The sequence below is a fragment of the Octodon degus genome, unplaced genomic scaffold, assembly GCF_000260255.1.
Source record: "Octodon degus isolate 3935 unplaced genomic scaffold, OctDeg1.0 scaffold00027, whole genome shotgun sequence".
Classification (NCBI taxonomy): domain Eukaryota; kingdom Metazoa; phylum Chordata; class Mammalia; order Rodentia; family Octodontidae; genus Octodon; species Octodon degus.
Window position 1 is genome coordinate 4,583,116 of NW_004524603.1, and position 23,110 is coordinate 4,606,225.

General features: G+C 40.4%; 1 protein-coding gene across 3 annotated transcripts in view; it reads left to right on the forward strand.

Annotated features, from left to right (window-relative positions):
• Nucleotides 1-23,110, forward strand: part of Kmt2c (lysine methyltransferase 2C) — a 300,385-nt gene that overhangs the window by 95,324 nt on the left and 181,951 nt on the right. For all 3 annotated transcript variants that reach the window (XM_023712856.1, XM_023712855.1, XM_023712854.1), the window contains exon 2: nucleotides 14,177-14,265. In XM_023712856.1, the coding sequence (XP_023568624.1) occupies nucleotides 14,177-14,265 (89 nt within the window). The remainder of the gene's footprint in view (nucleotides 1-14,176; nucleotides 14,266-23,110) is intronic.

Below are 23,110 nucleotides of genomic sequence, written 5' to 3' on the forward strand. Positions count from 1 at the left end.
AGTTACATGATGTTACAGTACAGGTTCTCATATGTCCTGAGTCTTAATTGACCTTGGAAGGCTAGGGCCAAAATGTTGATTTTCCTTGCGGCCCTCCTTTTTCTCTAATTTTGGTCAGCAAACTTAGGTTGTTAACTCTCTGGAAGAGAAGCTTATTGTTATTACTATACAACCTAGGCTGTTGAGCTTAACCTCACTGTCTGTCTGAATATCAAACATCTGAGGCAAAGCATGCAACAGGTATTTTTCATAAAGTATTGATATGTTGAACTTTAAGTCCCTACAGAATATGATGGAAAAAATTCACAAAAATATTTTAAAAATAGGAATAAAGAATTATATATGTTTACACATAAGTCCAGAAATCTAACCATATTCAGCATTGTAACAGGACAGTCCCTCAACACTCCTTTTCCTGTCTCCTGCCTTCACTCAGAACCCCCTTCCTTTTTTTTTTTTTTTTTTTTTTGCAGAACCGGGGTTTGAACTCAGACCCTTGCGCTTGCGAGGGAAGCGCTTATTCCACTGAGCCATCTCCCCGGCACCCCCTTCCTTTTTAAACAATCATCTACCCGAGAGACAGCATGGCAGCAACTGGCGTGTCATGACAAGGAGCATGTATTTAGAAGATCCGAATGACAGGCACTTCAAGCATGAACCTACTATTATAAATTACCATGTTCGGTGCAGCTGCTTAGTTCACAGGTGTCAGCATATATAGTTGGGGTGAGAACCCTTCCAATTAACTGCTATACTCGAAAATCTTCTGAAGATTCTCAGGATCCTTGCCTTACCCATCTTGTGTATATAACTGTATAGCTTGCCTCTGTAATATTTCCTAGGTCTTCTCCTTGCTTTCTCTTCATTGTCTAGTCCTCAAGTTCTTGCTTTCCTTTTAGTTGTATTATACCTTTCTATTTGTATTTCTTCCTTTGAGCTATTATAGTAGGAAAACTACGATATTTACACATGTATGTCCGGTTTATTTCACTTATATGTTCAAGTAGCATGCACTTAAATATAAAGACTTTGAGTTTATTGTTCTTTATAGCTGAGTAATACTCTGTTGTATAAAAATACCGCATCTTTTTCATCCATTCCTCAGGTGACGGGCAACTTGGTTGTTTCCAAGATTTGGCTATCACAAATTTTGCTGCTATAAACATAGGTACACATATATCACTATGATACGATGTTTTCAGATCCTCTGGGAAAATTCCCAGTAGAGGAATAGCTGGTTTAAAGGGGATTTCCAGTCCTAGTTTTCTATGGAGTCTCCTCACTGATTTCCATAACAGTTGCACCAGTCTACATTCCCACCAACAGTGGAGAAGGGGTCCTTTTTCCCCACAGCCACTCCAACATTTGTTGTTGGGTGATTTCTTTATGATAGCCATTCTTTCTGGGGTGAGATGATATCTCATTGTTGTTTTAATTTGCATTTCACAGATGGCTAGTGATGTGCAGCATTGTTTCATATATTCGCTTCTTTAATTTCATCCTCTGAGAAGTTTATGTTCATCTCAGATGTCCATTTTTGGACTGGGTCTTTAAATTTTGGTTCCTTAGTGTTTTTTAGTTCTTTATAAATTCTAGAGAGCAGACCTTTGTCTGAGTACTTATTTGTCAAGATTTTTTCCACATTTGTGGGTTGTCTTTTCATTTTGTTAGTAATTGCTTTTGACGTGCAAAAACTTCTCGATAAGAGGTGGTCCCAGTTGTTAATTCTTTCACGTATTACCCATGCGATTTGATTTCTGTTCATGAACTCTTTTCCTACCTCTATGTCTTCAAGAGTTCCTCCTATCTTCTCTTCCAGGAGATTTAGTGTTTCAGTTTTAGTGTTTATATCTGTAATCTGTTTTGACGTTAGCTTAGTGCATGGTGATAGACCTGGGTCAAGTTTCAATTTTTGGAATGTAGAGAGCCAGTTTTTCCAGCACCATTTGTTAAAGAGGGTATCTTTCTTCCAGTGAGTATGTTTGGCCTCTGTGTCAAAGATAAGGTGGCTGAGTGTGTTCGTAGAGGCTTTAGTGTCTTCTAATCTATTCGATTGATCCTCAGGTCTGTTTCATTGCCAGTACCATGCTGATTTTGTCGCAATAGATTTGTCGTATAATTTCAAGTCAGGAATTGTAATGCCTCCTGCCTTGTCTTTGTTGCCCAGGATTGCGTTTGCTATTCTGTATCTTTTCTGGTTCCAAATAAATTTTAGGAACGATTTCTCTTGATCTGTGAGGCATGTTGGTGGTAGTTTGATAGGGGTTGCGTTAAATCTATACAGCAATTTTGGGAGTATGGCCATCTTCACAATGATGGTTTTTTCTATCCAAGAGCAGGGAATATCTTTCCATTTTCTGAAATCCTCTACAATCTCTTTTTTAAGAATACGGTAATTTTCTTTGAAAAGATCTTTGACTTCTTTACTTAGATTAATTCCAAGGTATTTCATTTTCCTCAGTGATATTGTAAAAGGTATTGTTTCTCTATTTTCCCTCTCAGTGTGTTTGTTGTCTGTGTAGAGGAATGCTATGGACTTTTGGGTATTGACTTTGTATTCTGCTATGCTACTGAATTTGTGTATCAATTCTAGTAGCTTCTTCGTGGAGTTTTTTTTTTCCAAGTAAAGTATCATGTTATCTGCAAATAATGATAATTTAACTTCTTTACCTATTTTTATTCCTTTTATTTCTTTCTCTTGTCTAATGGCTCTAGCTAATGATTCCAGCACTGTATTGAATAGGAGTGCTGATAGAGGACATCCTTGTCTTGTACCAGATCTGAGAGTAAAAGATTTCAGTGCTTCTCCATTTAGAATTATGTTAGCCATTGGGTTTTCATAAATGGCTTTTATCAGATTGAAGTAGAGGCCATCTATTCCAATTTTCTGTAGGACTTTGAACATGAATGACTGTTGGACTTTGTCAAAAGCCTTTTCTGCATCAATGGAGATGATCATATTATTTATATTTCACTCTACTGATACAGTGTATTATATTTATAGATTTTTTAATATTGAACCCTCCTTGCATCCCTGGGATAAATCCTACCTGGTCATGGTGCGTGATCTTCTTGATGATTTTCTGTATTGTATTTGCTAGGATTTTATTGAGGATTTTGACATCTATGTTCATGAGGGAGATTGGCCTGTAGTTCTCTTTCTTAGTTGCGTCTTTCCCCAGTTTTGCTATCAGTATAATACTTGCCTCCAGGAATGATTTTGGGAGGATTGCTTCCTTTTCAATTTCATGCAATAGTTTGAAGAGTATAGGGACTGTATCTTCTGTAGAATTTTTTCCCCCATACTGTTTTCCCGTCTTTGGACTCTGGACCTAGACTTCTCTTTGTTGTTAGGTTTTTTTTATTACAGCTCATATTTCTTTCTTTCTCTTTTCTTTTTTGCGGACCCAGGGATTGAACTCGGGCCCTTGCGCTTGCCAGGCAAGCACTTATTTTACTGAGCTATTTCCCTGGCCCTAACAGCTCATATTTCGTTGGGTGTTATTGGGCTATTGAGAGTGGTTATATCTTGTCGATTCAATTTTGGTAATTTGTACCTTTCTAGGAGTCTGTGCATTTCGTCTTTGTCTTCTATTCTGTGAGAAGAAAGATTCTCAAAGTAGCTATTGATAATCTTCTGAATTTCCACTGGGTCTGTGGTAATTACACCCTTTTCATTCCTAATTGCTTGTATTTGAATTTTTTCTTTCCTCTCTTTAATGAGGTTAGCTAGGGGCTTATCAATTTTATTTAATCTTTCAAAGAACCAGCTTTTTTTATTCATTAATTCTTTGAACTGTTTTCTTCGTCTCGAATTAATTTCTGCTCTAATGTTTATGATTTCTTCCCGTCTTTGGACTCTGGGTTTGGTTTGCTCTTCCTTTTCTAGATGTTGGAGGTGCAGCTTTAGGGTGTTTATTTTTTCCCATACTGTTTTCCTAATGTGTGAGTTCACAGCTATGAATTTCCCTCTGAGAACTGCTTTCATCGTATCCTGTAAATTCTGTTAAGTTGTGCTTGAATTTTCATTGAATTATAAATATTGTTAAATTTCTTGTTTAATTTCATCTGTGACCCATTGGTTGCTGAGTAGGGTGCTGTTTAATTTCCATGTATTGAGGGGTGTTTTCTGGTGACTTTCGTCATTTATTTCCAGTTTCATTGCCCTGCAGTCAGATAATATGCATGGAATAATTTGTTTTCTCGCATATACGTAAGCATGACCTATGGACCAGTATGCGTTCTATTTTAGAAAATGACCCATGTGCAGCTGAGAAAAGTGTGTATTCAGCTGTGTTGCGTGGAACACTCTGTATATGTCCATTAAGCCTATTTGTTTCAAGCTGTGGTTCAGTTCTGTTACTTCTTTGCTAATTTTTTGTCTGGTTGACCTATCTTTTTGGGATAAGAGGGTGTTAAGGTCTCCTGTTAAGATTGTGGTATTGGATATTAGATTTTTTCATGTCCATTAAGATTTGTTTTATATAGTTGGGTGTTCCTGTGTTTGGTGCATCCATATTTATAAGTGTTACCCCTTCCTCTTGTATTTGTCCCCTAACCAGTATATAGTGGCCTTCTTTATTTTGCTTGATCATTCTTGGTTTGAAGTTGAGACTGTCTGATAGCAGGATTGCTACCCCTGCTTTTTTCTGAACTGATGGGGTGTGTAGTATTGTTTTCCATCCTTTGACTTTCAGTCTATGAATTTCTTAATGAGTTAAATGTGTTTCTTGTATACAACATATTGTTGGATTTTGTTTCCTATTCCACTGTGCCAGTCTGTTTCTCTTAATTGGTGAATTGAGTCCATTTACTTTGATGGTTATAATTGAGATGTATTGACTTACCATTGACATGTTATTTATCTGCTGTTGTTTACTCCTTTTTCTCCTGTGCCTTTTTGCCCTATTTAGTTGGTTGCTTCTGTTCTCATTCGTGGAGTTCTGATCATTTTGGTCCCTCTCTAGAAGATCTTTCAGGAGCTTGTGTAGGGTTGGCTTTGTCATCATGAAATTCTTTTTTTTTTTTTTCCATAATTTTATTAAGACATGAAATTGTTTAGTTGTTCTTTGTCATAGAAGTATTTCACTTCTCCGTCAAACTTGAAAGAGGGTTTTGCAGGGTATTGTAGTCTGGGCTGGAATGTGTTTTCGTAGAGGACTTGAAGTACTCTGCTCCATGCTCTTCTTACCTTCGTGGTTTGTGAAGAGAAGTCAGCCATAATTTTGATGGGCTTTCTTTTGAATGTGATCTGCTTTTTTTCTCTAGCGGCTTTCAGTGTATTATTCTTGTGCCGGGTTTCTGGAATCTTGACTATTATATGTCTGAGTGTGTTTTTAATTGGGTTGAGGTTACTTGGCGTTCTGTATGTTTCAGTTGTCTGGTTGTCAAATTGTTTCCTCATATTTGGGAAATTTTCTGCTATTTTGCCCATAGTCTTTTTATATCATTTGTATTGACTCCTTCATTCTCATTGATGTCTATTAGTCTCACATTGTTCATCTTCCATGGTCTTACAAGTGATGCATTATGTTTTCCTGCATCCTACTTGTTTTTAAGAGATCTTTTCTTACCTTCTCACTAGCTGCACCAGCGTCTTCAAGATCTGAAACTGTCTTCACTTTCACTCAAACGGTTTTGCAAGCTTCTGATTGAGATTTTAAGTTCCTCTATATCTCTTTGACTCTGCGTCATGCAATGTATTTCCTTTTTTTATTGCTCATTCAAGGAATCCATCATTTTTCTAATCTATTTTTTTATCAATGTCTTTAGAAGCAGTTATTAATTTTTTTACTGCAGAGTTTTTTTTCAAATTGGGTTTCCTCCATATGTTTTTGTATTTGATTTTTTACTTCAGAAGCTGTGAGTTCAGAGATTATTTTTTTTTTAAATTTCAGAAATTAATTCTACTCTGAGTTCCTCTATACCTTTCTATTGTTGCTTATTTGCTTCCGACACTATTAATTCATACATTTCAGCTGACGTAGTGTCCTCTGCACTTGTTCTGGGTGGGCATTGGGTTTCCTCCATATATTTCTGCATTTGATTCTTTACTTCTGATGCTATTCAGAGATTTATTTCTTTCTTTCTTTCTTTCTTTCTTTCTTTCTTTCTTTCTTTCTTTCTTTCTTTCTTTCTTTCTTTCTTTCCTTTCTTCTTCCTTCCTCCCTTCCTCCCCCCCCTTCCTCCTCCTCCCTTTTTTCCTTTCCTATCTGAGTACCTCTATACCTTTCTGCAGTTGTTTGTTTCAGACACTCGTGAGTCATTGATTTCAGCTGTGTGATTCCCAATTCATTCTGTGCTAGTGTCCTCTGCATTTTTATGGGTGGGCTTGGGGTCTGAGATTGCATTTTGCTCCTTCTCATTGTCATTTTGTATAGCACTGTCTTCTGACCATTGTTGTAGAGCTTTGGTGCAATTATATGTAACCTTAGCACCTACTGAAATTTAGGTGCAGATCTACAGAGTTTGAATTTATCCAGTTGTGCCTGGCTTGGGTCTGGCTGCTGTGCTCAGCTCCTTTCTGCTGCAGCCCTTGGGAGTGAACCTGTTGTCCTCTCTGGCAAGATTTTCTGCTCCTGCACTGGCTAGGTGGTTATGTCCCCTAGTCTCTCTGCAGGGACTTCAGCTGCAGAGTTTCACCCCAGGCCTGTATGCTAAGCCTGAGCTGAGTGTGAAGGGGACAAGGGGGAGTAGGGGAGAGGGAAGGTGTCCCACACACTCACTGGGCCTGGGCTAGGGCTGGATCTGGGGGTGCCGAGAATGTTGTAGAAATTCTCACTCATTGAGCTTGGGTTTGGGGGCTGTGGAGTGGTGGTGGGGGGTCCCAAGCGTGTGGAAGAGGGTCTGATACACGCTTAGCCTGGGTTTGGACTGGACAGGTCCCACGGGCACAGGGTAGCTGGAAGCGTACAACAAAATGTTTTGCTAACGTTAATTACATCTATTACTTCTATTTTGTTGATGATACTGTGCAGTTCTTATACATTTCTTGTGATTTTTTTCTCTGAAAGTTCTATTACTGAGGAATGCTGAAGCTTCTGTTATTCTGTTTTGGTCCTTTTAGTTGAATGATTTTTTGCCAGATGTATTTTGAAGTTCAGTTATTAGATACATTCACATTCAAAATTAGGATTATGTGTTGGTGAATTGACTGTTATCACTGAGTAATGATCCTCTTTTTTATCCTTGTTAAATTTTTTAAATTTTGTTTTGAAGTTCGCTTTTTGTGGCGTTATGACACACATTTTAACTTAATTTTGACTGGTGTTTTCAATGTATCTAATTTTTCTTTATAGGTGTTGTATTTCAGTTGACCTTTACATGGATAACTTTTTTTTTTTTTTTTTTTTAAAGTACTGGGGGTTGAACTCTACCTTGTGCTTGCCAGGCAGGCCCTTACACTACTGAGCTATCTCCCCAGCCCAGATAATATAGATTTGAGTCTTTAACAGTAGAATTTTTGACTATATCTTTTTGTATTTTAGGGAAGGGTCTCCAGGGTGTTCAGGGTCTTACTGTGCTGAGTAGGTAAAGGCTAGAAATTTTAATTGCCTCTCTGTGGGCTATGGTCATGTCTGTTTAGTTTTCAAAGTCCTTGTGGTGATGTTCTATATGAATGGTTTGTGCAGTACCAAGTAGTCTAGCACTTGGCCAAAGGTCAGCTAGCTCAGTTCTCAAGGTTTTGTTGTACTAATTGTATCAACCTGGGTTAGGTTCCCTCATGGGTAGGTGGTGGGAGAGCCCGGGGAGGGGGGGGGCAGTCTCTCTCTTCCTTCAGTACTCTGGGGTTTGGAGCTACCTTGAGTTCAGGCCATCTCTGTAGAGATGGACTAGTGAACTCATACACTTAAAATTGTGATGTCTTTTCATGATCAACCTGCTGCTGTTTGGTTTAGGAAACTCCTGTCTTTATTGTCCATATTATTTTAAAAATGGAACATATTTATAGGGTACTATGTGATATTTTTAATATACATGTACATTATGTAATGTCGAAATCAGGATAAGCATATCTCCTTAAACATTTTCTGTCTGCCTATCTCCCCACCCATCTGTCTGTCTTTCTGTTTTTTTCCAAACAGGTTTTCTCTAGTTTGTTCAGTCTGGTCTTGAACTTATTTTGTAGCTCAGGCTGGCCTTAAAACTCAAAATGATATATTGCCGAGGGCTGGCAAAATAGCTCAGCGGATTAAAGTGCCTGCAAGCAGGCACAGGGGCCTGAGGTTCCATGTCCCAGGCCTGTTGTTCTGGCCCCGCCCCCGGTGGCTTGCTGCGAAGGCATTTGAGACTGGGCATGGTGGCATGTGCCAGTAATCCCAGCACTTGAGAGGCTACAAACAGGAGAATCATTAGAAGTGCCATCTTGTAGTGAGACCCTGAACACCCTGTAGACCCTTCCCTAAAATTAAAAAAAAAATATATATAGTCCCAGCCTCCTGAGTGTTGGGATTACAGATGTATGCTACCAAACTCAGCAGCTGATCGTTTCTTTGGTGTGTAAAAGCCTTATATTTTGATGCGATCCTTCAGCTGTTGACTCTTTACTGTGAAATTGGGGTTTTATAACATTAGATCTTATTTCTTCTAGCTATAGTTTAGATATTTTTGGGTTTTAATGATGCTTTTAGTAGGTGAGTGAATTTGGTATATGTTCCTTCATCTTATCTATAACTAGAACCCCTTTTCATGATTTTGTACATATTTTAAAAGTGAAAAGCAGTATAGTTTTAGTTTTCCATTCTCTCTTCCTCCCTCCCTTCTCTCTCCTTTCTCTTCCCCTTCCCTCCTTCCCTCCTTCCCTCCTTCCCTCCTTCCCTCCTTCCCTCCTTCCCTCCTTCCCTCCTTCCCTCCTTCCTCTTTTCTCTCTCTCTCTCTCTCTCTCTCTCTCTCTCTCTCTGGATCCTGCGCTTGCTAGGCAAGCACTTATTGTACTGAGCTATCTCCTCTGGCCTGCTATTTTCTTTTGATGTCAAAATTTTACTTGCAAAACACAGGTGGTTGAATGTTCCTCCCCCCTTAATTCTTTGAAACAAGTACATCTATGTTGGTGATCGATGGTATGTCTAATTCTGTGGTTGTGCTGTCAGTGTAATGGTAACATTATAGAGTGGCTTGGAAAGGTTTTGTTAAATGACAAACTCAGTTTTTGTGATAGACATTTGATTATTCACATTTTCTAATTGTAGTCTTAGGCTGATTTTGGTAACTGAGCCCCTCTAAGGAATTTTGCCATTTCAATTAAATTATTAATTATAGATATATGCCGTCAACCAGGTTTCTTTTAGTTTTTATAATGATGATTTTGATTATTTTAGCCAAAGAACTATTAATTTTATTAATTATTTAAAAGAATCATCTTTTGGTTTAATTCAGTTTTAAAATGGCAAATTGTATTCTTATATTATTGCTTTCTTCATTTGTTTCTTTTATTTTACTCAATATGGGTATGAATTGCCTATTTTATTTTTATTTTTGTAGTTAGTACAGGGTCTACAGGGTCTCACTACGTAGATCAGACTCAAAGTGATTCTCATGTTTTCAGCCTCCCAAGCACTGGGATTGTAAGCGGTTGCCATCACGCCCGGTCGCAGCTGGCGGCAAGGCAGGCCTGAGGATCGAATCCCCGGCCCCTGTGCCTGCTTGCAGGTGCTTTCATCTGTGGAGTTCTTTGAATGGCCCTCATTTTTTAATTTCTTTTTAAATTTTATTTATTTATTTATTTATTTATTTATTTATTTATTTATTTATTTGTATGTGGCCAGCTCAGCCCACCAGGGGGCGGGGCTGGCTGGCATGTGGTGCTGGGGGATTGAACCGCGGTCCCTGTGCTTTGCCAAGCTTGTTCCAAGTAGGTGCTTTAGACCACTGAGCCATCTCTCCAGCCCTTTTTTTTTTTTTATTTTTTTATTTTTTATTTATTTATTACATTTTTATTTAGTGGAGACTATGTAGCTTTAGACTGCCCTCTAATTCATAGTGATCCTCCTGCCTTTCCTGTTTTCTGTTCTGTTTTGTTTTATAGAAACATGGTCTCACAATGTAATCCAAGTCTTTGTCACCTCAAAGTCCCGATCCTCCTCCTTTCAGGGTGCTGAGATTGTAGACATGCACTCCCATAGCAGGTCACTTGTTTGCTTTTGTTCAGCCTTCTCATAAGTGTGTCTTGTCTTCTTGTGCTTCTACCTATCTGTGTCTTTGTATTTCCAAAATGTGTGTTATTAACTAACTGCATATAGTTGAACCTTGGGTTTTAAAATTTAATCTGACTTTTAATTGTGGGGATCCCTGCCCTGGGGTGGCTGAGGCAAAAGGATCATTGTGCGTCTGAGACCAGCCTGGGCTACAGAGTGAGCTCAAAGCCCAGCCTGCATTGCTTATTGAGACTCTGTCTCAAAAAGACAGAGAAGAGAGAAGAGAGAGAGGGGAGAGGCGCAACTGGGGATTGAACTCAGGCCCGTGCGCTTGCTAGGCAAGCACTTAATCTACTAAGCCATCTCCCCAGCCCCTCTAGTTTTTAATAGTAGTGTCTAAACTGCTTGCAAGCTCAAGCTTAATTTCTCTCTCCCCTTCTCCCCCCTCCTCCTCCTCTCCCTTCCCCTCCCCTCCTCTTCTCCCCCCTCTCCTCTCCTCCCTTCTTCCCTCTCCTCCCCTCTCCCCTCTCCCCTGTCTTTGTCTTTTTGAGACAGAGTCTCCATATGCAATGCAGGCTGGGCTTTGAGCTCACTCTGTAGCCCAGGCTGGTCTCAGACGCACAATGATCCTTCTGCTTCAGCCACCCCAGTGCAGAGATTACAGGCATGTGCCAATGTGCCACCACGTGCCGACACCCCCCCCCCCCCCCCGATTGAACTCAGGTCTTTGTGCTTGCCAGGGAAACACTTATTCCACTCAGCCATCTCCTGGGCCCCACGCCTGGCTTTAATATGTTTTCTGTTTGCTGTTCTTTTTCAGCAGTTTCAATATAAAGTGCTTTCTCAGTTATTTTTCTCTTATTGCTGGGACAAATTACCTAACACCCAAAAATAAGGAAGGAAAGGTTCATTTAGCTCACAGTTTGTGGAGTTTTTGTTCCATACTCAGCTGACTCTAAGGCAGAGTGCACGGTAGCATAGAGCAGCCATTCATGGCAGTGTCTGGCAAAGAACAGGCAGCAGCCACTACAGGTGGCATGGCTCTCTCCCCTCCTCACTTTGTAATGCTGATTACCCACCCCAGGGCTAAATCCCCAGCATTTGATCAAGAATCAGTTGGCCTGGAAGATAGCTCAGTGGCATAAGTGCCTGCCTTGCAAGTGCAGGGTTCTTAGTTTGATCCCAGGTACTACAAAAACAAAACAAAACAAAAAAATCAATCACAGGCCTTCATCAGGCCAGCGAGTCTAAAACCCCTGCTTGGGCAAGTGCAGGACCCAGGTTCCATTCCTGGCACCACATGCTGCTTCAGGGGCCCCCCCCAAAAAAAAAAAAAATCACAAACTCCAGAAGCTGCTCTATGATTGAATGAGGCTTTGAGCAGACACAAATCATCACAAGTGCTTAATTGATAGATGTTTGTGATTATCACATAGTTTGCAAAATGTACAGCTATTATTTTGCTACTTTTCCTCTCTTCCCTCTAACCCCAGCCTCATACTTGTTAGACAGGTTTTTGTTGTCCTACGGGTACTGTGGTTCTTTGGTTTTTATTTTTCTATTTGTATTTTATTTTGAATAGCTTAGAAAAATGCCTTTGTGGTCAGTGAGATTTTCTTTTGTTGTTTCTAATTAGCCGTTATCTTTATGTTACGTCAGTAAGCTCTGTTCTCATTTTCAATACTTAAATGAAAGGACTGAAATAGAAAAGAAAAGCAAGAAAGACAAAAATTCAAAGGACTAAAACAATGAACTTTATTTATGCTGTGATTTACAACTGGACTTGAGACTTCTTTTAAGCATTGCAGTTTGGGCTTGGCAGGTCTGACCATTATTTTATGCTTTGACAGGTTAGTGTTTGCTTACTCCGAACAGTCATGTAACAGAAGCCAGTGAGTTCCAGTGATAAAGAAATGAATGTGAAATACGAGAAATTTGAAGAAAATCTGGTATTTGACAATTTGGTCCATTAGACAGAAGGAAAAGAATTTCATTGAGTTACTAAATATAAGAAGCATGTTATACTGACCCCCAAACTAAGAATAGGACAAATCAGAAGGGGGAAAAACAACAAAAAAATTTAAAGTAAAAGTTTTTGTTGAGGGGTAAAGTAACAGTGGGGGAAGGGGAGGAGGATTGGACGAGGGAGAGGAGAGAGGGAGAAATGGCTGGACAGAACGAGAACTATAGAATCATCACACCAGACAGTTCTCATGAATGTTCGAAATGGAAACCACAAAACAAAATGCAGGAACCCCAGAAAATCAAAACACCAAACAAGGTCAAGGGATAAACAACACCAACTGATTCAAGCTCAGATTGTTTAGAAGAGACAAATCAGGTCACTAGATACCATTCGGTGAATTTCTACAGTAGGCAGAGAGGGGGAGAAAAATGTATAGTTAACAGAAAAAATAAAAATACAAATACAAATTTTCACACAAAAGATAGATGGTTTGAACACTGAAAGTCGTTATTTAACTGTAGATTAATTCACCCAGATACTATTACTTAACAAAAACGCATGCTATATAGTTTTGTTTAGGTTTGGAGATGAAACTTAGGGCCTCCCATGTGCTAGCTGAGTGCTTTATTACTGAGATACATCCCTGGCCTGTTTTATTTATTTTTTTGTACTGGGAATAGAACTCCGGACCTTGAATGCCAGGTAGGCACTGTGTTGCTGAGCTATATCCTCAGCCTTCAAATTCACGTTATATAAAACAAATCATAATGGGATCATAATGGGAGATCATAATGGGAGATTGAACACGCTGCTTTCAGAAATAGCCAAAATAACACAGTTCAAAGCACTTGAAGCACGTATCTGGGTAACTTACTTAGCATGCATTGGTAGGTGCCTCTACCAGTCTTCCTTGTGTCTGATTGTGTTCAAACAAAGGAAGAATATTTCAAGGATCCTTTGGTTTTGGAACCAGGAAGTACTGTAGGCACTAAGGACAGAGATGAAATTTTTGAAAATAACAGTGTGGTTGTTGATTATAGGGAGAGAAACCAGGATATAAAGGAAATGCTGCAGAAGCAGTTTTTACTTTTAATGTTTTATAATTCTCCATAATTACGAATACAGCAAAATGACAAGAGAAAAATTAGAGAATCACCAACACAGAAAGAATGCAGTAATAGTAAACACAGTAGTCATCACATTTCGGTAATTGTCTGTCAATGTTAATAGACTCAGATATCCTGTTAAAAGGCACAGGTTGGCAGGCTGGGTCAAATACAGAGTGCAGTAGTCTGCTACATTTGAGAAACTCGTTTAATCCAAGAGATATTCATGGGCTTAATAAAAACCAAAGAGTGGAGACAATACACGCACCAGGATCCTCAAAACAAGTAAGGGCAGAATTTTAATCTTAGACATGGTAAACTTCACCCCTTTCTCTTCTACCCATTTAAAAAGCTTTGGTTCCATTTTTTTTTCCTTTGTTTTCTAGTTGTTAACACACACACACACACACACACACACACCCACACACACACCCCTTTTCCTCTCTTTTTTCCCCCCTTTGGCTTCTCTTGCTCCCTTCCTCATTTGAGTATTTTCTTTCTACTTCACAGTGCCTGTTGTACACTTTGGTCCTTATTTATACCTTTGGTTTCTTACATCAGAGAAACAGTGGGTATTTACACACGTGTGTCCTATTTATTTCACTTATGAGTATCGTCTCCAGATGCACCCTCTTAACTAGAAATGTCTCAGGCTTATCTTTAGGCTACCATCTTTTAAATATTGCAATAATTTAAAGCTCTGAAATTGCCTGAATATTTCTTTCTCCAGAATGAGGAGCACTTCAAGAAGTGAGTTGTGGCAACACAAATATGCTGAGTCTGTCCTCACATTTATGGTACAGGGAGGGTTGAACTTAAAGTGAAAAAAATGACAGCAAGGCCATGGTAAAATGCTGGAGAATGCCTGGGCTACTTTATTTTGTAAACCTTCTTCTTGTGCTCTTTGTGAAGTGTAAATGCTGTGTAAGCCTTAACACTCAACATTTAAACATGTATTTCTCTGTTTGTAGGCCTCGAAGTAGAGGAAAAACTACAGTGGAAGATGAAGATAGCATGGATGGGTTGGAGACAACAGAAACAGAAAATATTGTGGAAACAGGTATCCTAAAACTGCCTAAGCTTATTTTTTATTTTTATTTTTTTTGTATTTTGTATTTTGTACGAGGAATTGAACTCAGGAACTTGTGTTTGCCAGATAGACGTTTTAGCTCCTAAGCTATTTCCCCGGCCCTGCCTAAGATTTAAAAACATTGTACATAGTAACTCAGACTCATGGATACACTATATTTAGCAGTTTTATATCAGTGTTCTGAATTGGCGTTTATGTACCAAATTCTAACATTCTTATCTGCTGGTGAGATAGCAAGCCACGAAGTAAAAAAACGTGAGTTTGCTGTAACTCTTTTCCTTGATTTAGTAAGAATCATTTTGTGTTTAATAATGTGTGTTTTCATTACAACAGTATTAAAATTAGAAGAAACAGTAATTCTAGGCTATTAGTTTAAAGACTCAGCATACTTCTGGCTTCGGAACCTCAACTATTTAAGGCAAATTTGGTTGAATCTTTATATAGAAGAAAAAAAAGCTTTCACCAGCAAATAATACGAAAAATAGCGTTAAAAATTTTTCTGGTCTGTTAGACTTGTAAGCTTGTGTGTATTGTGCATCTGAAGAACATGGGTAGATTGAGTTTAGAGTTTACAGAAAGAGGGGCTGGGGAAATGGCTCAGTGGAATAAGCGCTTCCCTGGCAAGTGCAGGGGTCTGAGTTTAATCCCTGCCTCTGCCAAAAAAAAAAAAAAAAAGTAAAATAAAATTTATAGAAAGTTAATGATTTAATAAGTTTTCAAAGGGACTGAGTTGCATGCTGCTTTGCTTTTTTTTTTTTTTTTTTTTTTTTAATACCAGGGATCAAAACTCAGCACCTTGCACTTGCCAGGCAAGTGCTTATGCCACTGAATTGTCGCCTCAGCACCATATATGCTATAATTTTTTTAGTTGGCTTTTTTTTTTTTTTTTTTCCCTTTCAATTTATTTTTTGCAGGGTCTCACTGCGAAGCTCATAGTGATCCTCCTGTTCTGAGCCTCCCTAGTGCTGGGATTACAGGTGTGCACCACCATGCCCTGACTCTGTTGCTGGATCAGCGTGCTGGGGCAGGGCCAGTGTGGCATGTGGTACCAGCGATTGAACCCTGGTTCCTGTACTTGTCTAAGCAGGTGCTTAGTCTGCTGAGCTATTTTGCCTGGCCCTATGTGTGCTGTATTTAGAGGACAGTCTCTCTGGTGATATTTGTAATACTAGTTTGGTAGGATTTGGATATAGTATTAGGCTTTCTTTCTGAAGTTGAAGATCATTTTGATGCTTATAGAATGCCATACAGTTATTAGAGAAAAGTTAAAATTACTTTATCAGATAATGCTTTATTGTTGTTGCATATGTTTTAGCCTAGTTTTAGCTTGAATTCTTAGAAAAACTTTAGGTAGTCTGCAGTTCCCATTCTTCTGTTAGAGTCTAGTTAGAGTAACAAAGTGAAGCTTGGTAATTCAAAACTCTTTTAAAACAAAATTTTAAAAAACAATTTGTTTGGTACAGTGTCTTATTATGCAACTCAGACTCATAGTGATCCTCCTATCTCAGCCTCCTCAGTTCTGGGATTACATGCATGCAACAGCAACCTTGGTTTGTGTGGCTAGTGTGGCTCTGCTGGGGTTCTGGGGCCAGCAGGGCATGTGGTATTAAGGAGACATGTGGTACCAGGGATCAAACTCGGGTCCTTATGCTTGCCAGGCTTTTAGACCACCAAGCTATCTGTCTCCTCAGCCCTGGAAGTTCACAACTCTTAAATTCACCCTTTTATTATCACATTACTGTAAACTCGATTTTATATAAATTCTCTTCTTTGTGGTAGGTTTTCTTTGGTGATATATACAATAATTTTTAAGTGAAGTTTATTTTGGGAAATTTAAACTACAGTTGCCACATAATGATTACTTATAAGCTACTTATAATGATTCTATCAGATGATACCCTCTAGAATTAGCATTTACCTCCTCCATCCCTTGCCCCACCCCTTCATTTCCCTCCTCATTACATTCCCTCGCTCCCTCTTGGGTTTTGGTCCAATGTTTATCCCACTAAGCACCTTCTTAGCCTTTCTGTTTTCATTTTGAGGCACACTGCCCTGGGCTGGGGAAATAGCTTGGTGTGGTGTAAGCACCTGCCTGGCAAGCACAAGGGTTCGATCCCCACTACCGAATGCCATGCCGAGCCTGCCAACAAAACTGGGGGTGGTGATGCACTCTTGTAATCCCAGCACTGGGAAGGCTGAGACAGAAGGATCAATAGGAAGAGCTGGGTAGCAAGACCCTGTACCAAATAAATAAAACATTAAATTATTTTAAACTAAAAACAAGGCACACTGCCTTAGCCAGGTGGTAGCACAGTATTCCAGTACTTGGGAGGCTGAGGCAAGAGAATCAGCAGAAGTTATGGACTACACAGTGAGTTCAAAGCTAGCCTGAGCTGCACAGCAAGACCTAGTCACCCCCCCCAAAAAAAAAAAAAAGGCACACTGGCCTGAATTGCCCCAATACTTCCTTCCCCTTAACATTGACTTCCCCCACCCAGAAACAGTTCCAAAAGTCCCCTTTCGTGTCTTTAGTTGTACAGTTGTGGCTCCTTTCCCAACCTGAATCAATTCAAAACATTTACCTGTTATGGTCAGTTTAACTTTGGGTAAGAGCCAGAAATCGCAGTGCCAGAGGCAGTGAATAAGGTGGATGAGGATGCACCGTTGTGCTTCCTGCCTTTCCATCGAATGGCATGAAACAGCAGCATTGAATAGATTTTTTTCATTGAGGACTTCCAGAACTGGGTATGGCAAGGGTGATGGGTTAAGTATATTCAAAGCCAGGGGGAAAATTCTGAGGAACACTAACACCACATGTCATTTACTGTAACTTGTTTTAAAAAATGTAAATAGTGGGCCAGGAAGATTTAAAGTGCCCGCTTAGGCTTTTGAGGCAAGTGCAGGGACTGTGGTTCCTTCCTGGCCCCACGTGTTGTGCCAGCTCCCATGCCCAGAGCAGGCTGAGCCAGCCAGAGTCTGTGGCCATAAATCTTTATCTCCAGTGGGTCATTACTGCTGTTTTCCATTCATTCTGTCTGTACTTATTTCTTCTTTCATTATTGACAGTGATTATTTTCTCATTTTCTCTTTGTTTTTTAAGCCTCTGATACTTCCTCCCATTTTTCCCCCCTTCAGTTGATGATCTTGCTTGTTTCAGAAAAAGAAATTCCATATTCACCTGCCTTCACATCTACTTTTACCCTTACATTTTTGCCTGAATCCTCTGTTTCCTCTTGGTGAAATAAGACTAATAGTGTCTGCGTCTGTATGAGACCAGCTCTCCTGCTTGTGTTCTCGATTCCACTTTTTCCCTTGCCTTGCTGTGGATTCAAGGTCTGCTCCCCAGGAATTTCCCCTTCTAAGTGAATCCCTCTGTTAGCATATAAATGTGTTATTAAACATATAATCTTTCTTGTGTAGACATTCCCTCTTGCCCACTGTTCAGATTCTTTGTTCATCTTTTGAAGGTCTTGGTATGAAATTCTTGAGTTGGATTATATTTGCTGCTTATTTTTAACCATCTTGTTGTGGATAAACTCTGATCAGTGTTTCTTCTGCTTTACTCAGATAAAATTGTTCTTCTCATTGTTGCCATTCATCTCATATTGCCCAGGATGGACTTTGGTTTTCATATTTCTTAACCATGTATTCATTATCTTTTAAGGCAGTTGACCAGTTTCACGAGTAAACTTGATTTTTTGTTCAGTTTCAGGACACCACAGTCTCTTGGTTATTCTTCCCCCTCACCAGTAACTTCTCATTCTTTTTTTTCCCATCTTATGAATCAAATGGTCTTGCTTAGTTCAGTTGCTTTTTATATTAACTATGACTGGTAGCTAAAAATGTTATTACCAGTGTCTTAGTTACTCTTCTCTTGTTGCTGGGACAAAAACCGGACACTCAAAATGAAGGAGGGAAAGGTTTATTTAGCTCACAGTTATTGGAGGTTTCAGTCCACATGCAGCTGGCTCCAGAGTAGAGCAGCACAGAGCGGACAGCAGCTTTTCCTGGCGGAGGCAAAGAGCAAGAGCACAAGGGAGGAGCAGCAGCAGCTCAAGCAGCTGGCTTCTCTTCCCTGCTTACACTGCAATGCAGATGACCTGCCCCAGGGCAGGGCCGCATCCACACACACAGTGATCAACCACAACTCCAGAGGCTGCCTCCTGACTGCATGAGGCTTTGGGGGACAACTAGACACAAACCATAACAACCAACTTTTATACATTTCTTTTTTTTTTTTTTTTTTTTTTTTTTTTTTTTGAGACAGGGTCTCGCTATGCAGTTCAGGCTGCCTTGAGCTCACTTTGTAGCCGAGGGTGGTCTTGAACTCTCAGTGATCTTCCTGCCTTTGCCTCCCCAGAGCTGGGCCCAAACTTGTGGTCATCCCATTGCAGCCTCTTGAGTAACTAGGACTGCAGACATGAGCCACCTTGTCTAGCTTTTCTTAGATATGAAAGAGGTTCTCAGTGTACCCTCTGTGGAACTTCCTGTTATTTTGAAGCCTACTCTTCCAACATTTCTCTCTTAGTGTATTTATGGCTGCAGCTCTAAGCAGGGAGTCCTTTTTGATTTCTCATCCTTTAAATCTTGCCTAGTAGATGGGTATGGTGGCATATACCTATAATCCCAGCATTGAAGGCTGAAGGAGGCTGAAGCTGGATGATCACCTAGAGTTGGAGGCCAGCCTGAGCTGCAAAGTGAGTTTAAGGCCAGCCAGAATTGCATACTGAGACCTTGTCGCCCCTCCATATCTAGCCTATCAGAAGTCTTTCAGGCTTTATCATCATAGTACATGGGGTGAATTTTTAAAATAGGGTGACTATTTATTTATTAATGTAATTGGTTGTTGCAGGGTCTCATTATGCAGGCTTGGATTTGTGGTGCTCCTCCTGCTTTCAGCCCCTCTAACGCTGGGATTGTAGGGATGCGCTACTACATTCAGACTCTGGCTGGCTCAGCCTGCTCTGGGCATGGGAGCTGGCACAACACGTGGGGCCAGGAAGGAACCACAGTCCCTGCACTTGCCTCAAAAGCCTAAGCGGGCACTTTAAATCTTCCTGGCCCACTATTTACATTTTTTAAAACAAGTTAACAGTAAATGACATGTGGTGTTAGTGTTCCTCAGAATTTTCCCCCTGGCTTTGAATATACTTAACCCATCACCCTTGCCATACCCAGTTCTGGAAGTCCTCAATGAAAAAAATCTATTCAACGCTGCTGTTTCATGCCATTCGATGGAAAGGCAGGAAGCACAACAGTGCATCCTCATCCACCTTATTCACTGCCTCTGGCACTGCGATTTCTGGCTCTTACCCAAAGTTAAACTGACCATAACAGGTAAATGTTTTGAATTGATTCAGGTTGGGAAAGGAGCCACAACTGTACAACTAAAGACACGAAAGGGGACTTTTGGAACTGTTTCTGGGTGGGGGAAGTCAATGTTAAGGGGAAGGAAGTATTGGGGCAATTCAGGCCAGTGTGCCTTTTTTTTTTTTTTGGGGGGGGTGACTAGGTCTTGCTGTGCAGCTCAGGCTAGCTTTGAACTCACTGTGTAGTCCATAACTTCTGCTGATTCTCTTGCCTCAGCCTCCCAAGTACTGGAATACTGTGCTACCACCTGGCTAAGGCAGTGTGCCTTGTTTTTAGTTTAAAATAATTTAATGTTTTATTTATTTGGTACAGGGTCTTGCTACCCAGCTCTTCCTATTGATCCTCCTGTCTCAGCCTTCCCAGTGCTGGGATTACAAGAGTGCATCACCACCCCCAGTTTTGTTGGCAGGCTCGGCATGGCATTCGGTAGTGGGGATCGAACCCTTGTGCTTGCCAGGCAGGTGCTTACACCACACCAAGCTATTTCCCCAGCCCAGGGCAGTGTGTCTATCACTGTAATATTTTTTACTTTTATGTAAGCATGTGTGTGCTCACGCACATGCACATGCATGCACTTTTAGACTACTTTCTTTAGACTAAATTTAGACTACTTTCTTTTGCATTGTTGTCTCTCATTCCACAACTTTCCACTACCACTTGGTGTGTTTTTTCATATGAAAACTTGAATAAAGTGCTAGCTAATTGAAGGAAGGAGAAACTATTTTTTCTCTTGAGAATCATATAATTAGGTCTTTGTAGACTTGTTTTATTATAATTAAGCAAAACCAAGTTAATTATGGTTAAATATTTCTCTTTTAGTTTTCACTTCAGTTGTTTGACTAGGGCGAGCTCTTCGTCGGTTTGCCTGTTTCTGAGTCCTCTTGCACATCAGCTCAGAACCTCCCAGCTTGTCACTTTGCATTTCCATCTTTTTTGCCCTGCCCCCACATGTGAAATTAGCTACCTGAGGTCTGCAGTTCTCGGGGAGAATAGTACTGAAAGCACAAATCTAATCTCTTTGAGTGTATAGCATGCTCTTCCTGTTGAGAATTAGGTCACTTTACTGATAGATACAATAGAAATTAGTAGAAGTACCAGTGTATATACATCATTACAAATGTGAGTGTATATGGATATAGTTTACCTGTAGGTGATTTTTAAAGTGTTTATGTTTGAATTTTTTTATTAATGTATTTTACTTAGCATTTCATTTATATATGTGTAAATTGACGCAGTAAGTACATATTTGTGAGTTATAGTGTTCAATACATGTGTGTAATGTATAGGAATTCTTTTTTTTTTTTTTTTTTTGCTCCAAATGCCTTCAGGGCAGGTTTGGGTGGCTTGAGTTGTGGGGATCGAACCACAGCAACCTGAGCCTGACTGCTTTGTTGAAGCAGCCACTTAAAGAACTGAGCTAAGGGGCAGGGACCACCCCCACCCCCCAATTTTTTTTTTTTTTTTTTTGGCAGAACCGGGGTTTGAACTCATGCCCTTGTGCTTGCCAGGGAAGCACTTATTCCACTGAGCCATCTCCCCCGCCCTACATGTGTATAATGTATAATGCTCAGATTAGGGTCATTGACATACTCTTAGACACACCTTAGACACATCATATCACTTTGTGTTAGGGATGTTTAAAACCTTGTTAACTGTTTTCAAATGCTCAGTTTTTGTCTGCTGTGCTGTACAGAACAGTAGAAGTTGCCCCACCTGCCTGCCTTCCTGTGTCCATTCTCTAGGCTGCCTGCAGCCCGCCTTCCCTTCAACCTGTCAGGCTCTGGTCAACTACTATTCTTTGTTTTTTTTTTTTTTTTTTTTTTTTTTTTTGTTTGTTTGTTTGAGATAGGGTCCTGCTGTGTAGTTCAGGCTGGCCTTGAACTCTTTCCTCAGCTTCCTGAGTGCTGGGATTACAGCCATGCACTGCCAGGCCTACCTTATTCTCTGCCTTTTTAGCGTGATGTTAACTCCCACATGTAAATTGGAACATTAGTATAAGTGTTCAGGTGCCTTCCACCTCCAGCCCCGTCTATAAATTGTAATCCCAGGGGGAAAGTTATTGGAATTCTTGCAAGTAAATTCCAGTCCACCACTTCCGGTGCAACCCATGTGAGAAGAAAGAGCCACAAATCCATCTGCAGTTGTGGGAAGTCAAGGAGGTCCAGAGTCCAGTCGTAAAGAAGGCCAACCTGAATGAAGGCCACAACTCAGGACCCAATCCAGGTTTTATTAATTCATGAAGAGGGGAGTGGCCTGAGGTTGAGGAACTGTGTGCATGGCTGTAATCATAGCAGAGAGCTGTTAGCTGGCCTAGGCAGAAGGCATAGTGGTACCTCTGCAGCACACCGAGAGGTGTGTAGAAAGAGCACCAGTTCTTCCCAGTACAGGTAGTGTTTTGAGTCAGCTGCTTCAGCTCTGATGCTGGCCTTTATTGCCCTGGGACATCACTGCCGATTTCTTGAAAATCTACCCAGCTAATTGTCTTTTTGTGCCTGGCCTGCCTCATGCTTAGCAGGAGGGAGTTATAGATGGGACTTCACAGACCTGTTGCTTTGCTTCACAGGCTACACTTTGGTGCCTTAACTAGACCCCTTTGCATTGCTTAAAGCCAGTTGAGGGAGTTGAACATTTCTCTAGTTAGCTCTGTGCATATCAGCACATGGGAGGAGGGCAAGGGCAAACCAAGATGGAAATGATTATCTTCTTTGAAGGGGAGCCATCTCAGTGGTCTGCCACAAGTGTGTAGTTCTTGTGTCACTTAACATAGTACCCTCCTGGGCTGGCCACATAGCCCAGCGGATTAAAGTCCCTGCTGAGGCCCAGGGGCTGAGGGTTCTATCCCTGGGCCTGCCAAGTTGGCCCCACCCCTGGGACACTCTGAGATGGCAGTTGAGACTGTGCCTGTAATTGCAGCTCTTGGGAGACAGTAAACAGGCAGATCACAATGAGTCCGATCTAGTAGTGAGACCCTGAACACCCTGTAGACTCTTCCCTAAAATACAGAAAACAACAACATAGTATACTCCGGTTCCATCCACATTGCTGCAAATGACAGAATTTTCTTTTTATAGCCAAATAATACTCCATTATATATACCCATCACATTTTTTTGGTTATCCATTAATACATGGAAGAATTGCTCAGTTGATTGAGGCTGTTGTGGATAATGCTGCAATAAAATGTCGTGCTCCTATCTCTTTGGCATACTGACTTCATTTCCTTTGGATTATATAACCCACTAATGAGTTTACTGCTTTTATGGTGATCATATTTCAGTGTGTGTGTGTGTGTGTGTGTGTGTGTGTGTGTGTGTGTGTTTGAAGACAGGGTCCTACTGTGTAGTTCAGCCTGGCCTCAAACTCATTATGTAGCCAAGGCTGGACTTGAATACATGGTGATTTTCCTACCTCAACTTTCCAAGTGCTATGATTACAGGCATGTGCCA